This window comes from Populus euphratica, unplaced genomic scaffold (assembly GCF_000495115.2).
Source record: "Populus euphratica unplaced genomic scaffold, PopEup_1.0 scaffold1662.1, whole genome shotgun sequence".
Taxonomy (NCBI): domain Eukaryota; kingdom Viridiplantae; phylum Streptophyta; class Magnoliopsida; order Malpighiales; family Salicaceae; genus Populus; species Populus euphratica.
This window is the reverse complement of record NW_011501517.1, coordinates 26,654-32,364: the sequence shown is the minus strand read 5'-3', so window position 1 is coordinate 32,364 and position 5,711 is coordinate 26,654. Positions and strand designations below refer to the sequence as shown.

Below are 5,711 nucleotides of genomic sequence, written 5' to 3'. Positions count from 1 at the left end.
CTTTCCCTCATAATCTCTTATTTTGAGTAGACGGCAACACATTTTCAATTCATAAAATACAATCATTTGCTTTACATTCATAAAAACATTCCATCTATTGCAAATCATGACCATCATGAAACGTTTCATATAAGCAAAACTTTATCCAATGACCATAACATGTGCTTGACCATATTTAATAGGAAAATATTTTCATGCTGTTTCGTCAAAGTTTCAATTATAAAAAGATATTTCTGAAACAACAGCATGCCACATTCAACTAACTGCCTTCCTCTTAAATGTCCCATGTCATCAAATTCCAAAGCTTAGAAACTTATCCATAATCATATGGTATTCTCAGACACCTCAAATTAACTTTTTGTGCATTAGTTGATTAATGAATCATAACAATTCTTTATAATCTCAGATAGATGTAACCATCTTTCCATCCATACATGGCTCAACCTGTGTGATTAACTCCATGAAAATCATTAGAACTCCAAAACTGATCCTGTACAATGCTGCCTGGCAGCACATGCACTTTTCAGAATTTCATTTGCATCTTATTATAAAGAAATCCAATTTAGTGTATCACATGTGGCATCAACAACTAAACTTAATAATCTTTCCAGTAGCATAAAAGTTATACTTTTTTGGAAACACAAACCAATACAGTTTTAAGTTTGAAATCAGACCAATAATCAGATACTTAAACTCATAAAACGTTCTGGCTACCGCATATTTTGATTTTTATACCCTATAGCCTCCCATCATTCACTAATCCAAAAACATACTTGATAAGAAAGACATAAAATACCTTTCCAATGCTACAAAAAATTACTCTAGAATCACTTTTGATCCAAAACAGTCCACCTTGAATGTGATGTGATAGTGGGCTTGGAAATCTTTGTATCTCTACCTAATCTACAAGATATTACAACTTAACTATTCTCTCACACAATTCTCCAAAATTACGAGTCTCGTTTCCTTTCATACAATGTCTCTACACGCATCACCTAATGAAACAAACCACCTCTTATACTACTTTGTTAAGTAGGAAAGTTGAGTGTGTAAATACCTAGTTCTTGTACAAAATTCAGCTATCATATTGTAAATGCAGTATCATGTAGATGTAGAAACAGATTATTCTGATACTACGAAGCAGGATGCGCTATCTGATTTAATTCCAGAATTTCCTCAACTTGTAGCTTGAAAGGAGATTGCAAATGTTAGTATAACCCATCCCTGATCAAATGTTAGTATAATTCATCAACCTCCAATATCCGCATCCAACCAAAATCCACAAATCCCATCCCTGATCAAATAGAACAAAAAACACCACCATTCATTCATAGTCTAAAATCTACAATAAACCCATCACTTCCAAAATCACTACCAAACAACTACAATCAGCACAAAAACAAAACTTACAAATGAACATCCTAAACCCACCATTCAAATCCTCAAAACACACAAAACCCACATCCCAATTCTTGTCAAAACTAACAAACAAACACACCCACGAAATGATCCAAGTTTCCTTTAAAAAAAAAAAACTCACCAACCATATTACTTGAATCCTGTTTCATAGCCTCCACCATACGCATTATCATCCTCTTCAACTTTAGCAGTCAAGTAAGGGATAGGAAATTCAGTGACATCAAAGCTCTGTTTCTCCTTCATCAAGGTGACCACATCAGATTTCTTCAAGACGGTGCGTTGAATGGGAGGCCTGTTGCGGCGCTGATCACGGACAAAGTACTTGATGTCGTAGACAGTTTCTGGGTTTGAAGTGGGCACCACAGGCTTGACTTTAGTGGTGGCAGGACATTCGGGACGGTACTCAGTGGCCATGGGTAAAGCGGATTTGTATTCCGGGCTGGCACATGGCCCGGTTATTTCCCATGGCTTTTTGAGGTATCGTTTTAGGGTCTGGAAGAGTGATGTGGTAGCGCTAGAGATTGGTTTCGCCATTTGAGACCAAACTATAGGAGATTGCTAGCTACTGCCTTGTTGCTGTTGGAGAAGGGGAGGAGACCTGATAGAGATAGAGGAGTATGAAACGACGTATCGTCTTGAGAATGGCAGCCAGCCCGGTTATAAACCAAATATACTTCCATATTTCTTTTATTTATTTATTTCATCTTTTGATTTTAGTTACATGTTTCTTTTTTTTTTCATTTTTTTTCATTTTGTAAAACATGTGTTAATTATAATAATATAATTTTTCTTGTTGATTTTCTTATGAAAATATGCCAAGATTTATTCATTAACGTGAAAATAAATAAATAGAAAACAAAGAATATATTTATTCATTTGAAAATAAAGAGGATTATTTAATAAAAATAAATTTAAAACCAAATTAAACCAATCTTTATAAATGTTTAAGTTTTGTTTTCTTCCATTGGTCAAAAAATCATCTAAAAAACAGATTTAAAAACCTTCACGAAGTAAATCAAGCCCAAAATATTGCATAAATTATTTGGGTTCATGCACAATGCATGGAATTAATTGGAATATTGGGCGCAAACCCTAATTTTTTAGGGGTGTCAAGAGTAAGTCCAACGCCCATTGGTACAGAATTTCCATAACAGGTATTCAACTTTTCTTTTTCTTTTTCTTTTTTTCAATTTATACATTATTGTTGGCTTAATAGATATACAATAATTTATTTTATAATTTTAACTGATATTACAATTTTTTCTCAAAAATAAATTAATTTTCAAAATATATAATCTCAAGATACCTTAAATGAATAGAAAAACACTTGTAAAACATGTAGAAATAAAAATAAGATTTTCAGTATATAAATATTTTTTTCAATTGACCACTAATCAACTCTAGAAATAGTATAACACAAATATTCTTTCATCAAATTTTATGTCAATCGCATGATTCCATTTCAATCATTGTTTTCATTTTAGTTCAACCACTTCCATGATGTTATTACCAATACTTTTAATTCAAGTCTAAAATAATTTAGAATTTCATTTCCATGATATCATATTTCGATTTCAACATTAACCTCAATAGTCCATTATAACATCCTTAAGTACTTGGGGTCATTATCTCAATTTATCCATGGTTTCAATTATTTCAATGTATATAAATCCTTTACAATCGTTTAATTACACATAGTGTTGTTTCCAAGTCATTTACTTTTATTTGATTATTTTGACATACTTGTCTTTTTAATCCCCATGTATAATTTCTTAATCAAATTTCATTCATAGTATTCTTCCTTCTCCATTATTACTCATACTCATTCATGGCTCATTTGTTATGTTTATTCATGGCTAATTCATCTAATTTTCATCTTTAATTACGCATTAAATTATTTTATGATTCATTTATATATTTTCATATTTAATATTTATTTTTCTCATTTATGGCACATTTATATATTTTTCATACACCATATTCATTTGGCCCATTTGTGGTCCATCTATAGTCTATTCACAATTATTCCATTGGCTTATTTATAGCCCATATATGTATTTTTTTTATTCATAATTATTTCATTAACCTATTTAGACACTATCAAATATTCTTTTTCATTTTAGATACTTCTTTCATCTAAGGCTATTATCATGACCGAATGGAATTTTACATACCAAACTTCACCATTATGATCATTTTAATCAAACTCTCTCTGCTAGGCTTTATTTCTATTTCATGTATTAAATTTCACTATTGTAGTAAATTCTCTCTTTTTTATACACTACACGTCATTGTTATAGTCCATTTACTTTGCATAATATTACATACCTCTCATGAAATAAAATTTTTATTCATATCATTCTTCCCTATATCGTAAGCATATTTCTCACTTAACATTTATTTTAACAATAGCTCCTATTCAACTAGTTAACTATCATATTCATAATTTTAGTCACCATTCATATGGTTGACTAAGTATTTAGTTTTATAACCTTTATTTTGTTACACAACTAATTAAGTAATCAACACCATAACCTTAGTCCAGTTACATAGTCGATTAAGTAATCAATACTATAATTTTATCCCTAATTGACATCCGACTAAGTTTCTTTATTGTTGAGATGTCATAGTCACACAAGTTAATTACCATATCTTAAAACACAACACACAAAATAATATAAAGCAAGCAAGGGATCGATCCCAAGAGGAAGGTCTAAATCAGATTTTTATGCTATATAATATGCAATTTAGGGAGAAGAGGTTCGGAGATTATCTAGGTTAAAGCAAAAGTAAATAGAAAAATATCTAGCAAAATTAAATAAAATTAGAAAAGTTAAAGCAAAAGTAAATAGAAAACTATCTAGCAAAATTAAATAAAATTAGAAAATTATCAAGAGAACAAATTTTGGTTTTAAGTACACATCTACATACGAAAATCAGAACTGATCACTGAAAAGATACATCTATTTTATATTTTGAATATGTATTATTTCTTAATATTAGTTAATTAACGGATTTGCTGTACAGCTAACCCTAACAATCAAATAACCATAGTGTCTGCACTAGTAATTTAATTGAATGACAATATTAATAATTGGATAAATTGATTAATCTTGACAACATGACTCTCTTCAGTCCATGTTTGATTTTTTCAAATGTTCTCCCTAAGGTTAATGCTTGACCGCTTTTTATGATCGGCTTGTTTTAACTCGCAAGTGCACGAGTGTGCGATGTAGCAATTAACTCGGTAAGATCGAGGTCATATCCACAGAGAGCTAGATCTGGAAATTAAGCTAAGTAACAAAAAAAAACTCAAGAGAAATTAAATTAACAACTTGGTTGAAAATAATTGATGGATTTGTTTTCAAAGATAAAAAAAATGTAAATAGATTTTAAATGACAAGAAAAGTAAGTTTTGGTCCAAATCAATTTTAATGGTGATGTATTGGTGATTTCTTCAACATATATAAGATAACTCAACCTAATATCTCAACGATGGTGATATTAGATCCGAAGATATTACAATGAAGATTAGAAAGATGAAGATTGATTATTGCTTAAGAATGAACAAGTACTTTCATATTAAGTAAGACATTGAATCAAGCAATCTCTATACCAAAACTAAAGTTTGTGCATAAAAATTCAAGATTATAACATTACCTAAATGATTTCTAAAATTTCTTTACAATAATAAATCATTCATGAAGAAAATAAGAAGATAAACATTAAGATTCATTCATATCCTAAAGAACTCACCTCAATCACCATTATCCTTGATTTGGATCCAAGAAAGAGTTTAGCCAACCATGATTATATATAAGAACACTTCAATAAACATGAAAGAACTTGAATCCAACTGAAATAATAAGTTTTACAGACTAAAGAACCGAAATCTATAAAGAAGAACACAATACAATTTCAGAAAAAAATCGGACACAAATCTGACTCTAACTTTGGACAGCAATTCGACCCTCTTAGAAGCTTTTTCTCGAGAAGTCTATTAGAGACATATTTATAGGAAATTCTGTCACCTTTCCAGATCATTAAAGAACAGCTCATTTAGACACCTGAGTCAAAAGTTATGGGTAAAACACCGAAAGTTGTTCTGAAAACTCAAATCAGGACAGCTTTGCAACCACTTTGGTGCACGTTTTTCTTCCTCATTTATGAGCTATCTGTTTCTTCTTTTTGACCCAAAATAATGTAACAATGTCCCCTCCAGCTTTCCATCCATGTGCTTGCCTTCTTGGATCAATGGATTACCCAAAATAAATCAATTGTTATTTGTTATG

General features: G+C 30.5%; 1 protein-coding gene across 2 annotated transcripts in view; it reads right to left on the bottom strand.

The window, feature by feature from the left end:
- Window positions 1–2,071, bottom strand: part of LOC105117993 (furry) — a 2,820-nt gene extending 749 nt beyond the window's left edge. Inside the window, exon 1 of one of the 2 annotated variants that reach the window (XM_011015833.1) lies at window positions 1,545–2,071. In XM_011015833.1, coding sequence (XP_011014135.1) covers window positions 1,549–1,953 — 405 coding nt within the window. In that variant the 5' untranslated portion in view covers window positions 1,954–2,071 and the 3' untranslated portion in view covers window positions 1,545–1,548. Of the gene's footprint in view, window positions 1–1,540 lie in introns of both variants that reach the window. The other variant, XM_011015832.1, reaches the window with a different exon arrangement.
- Window positions 2,072–5,711: the final 3,640 nt, after the last annotated feature.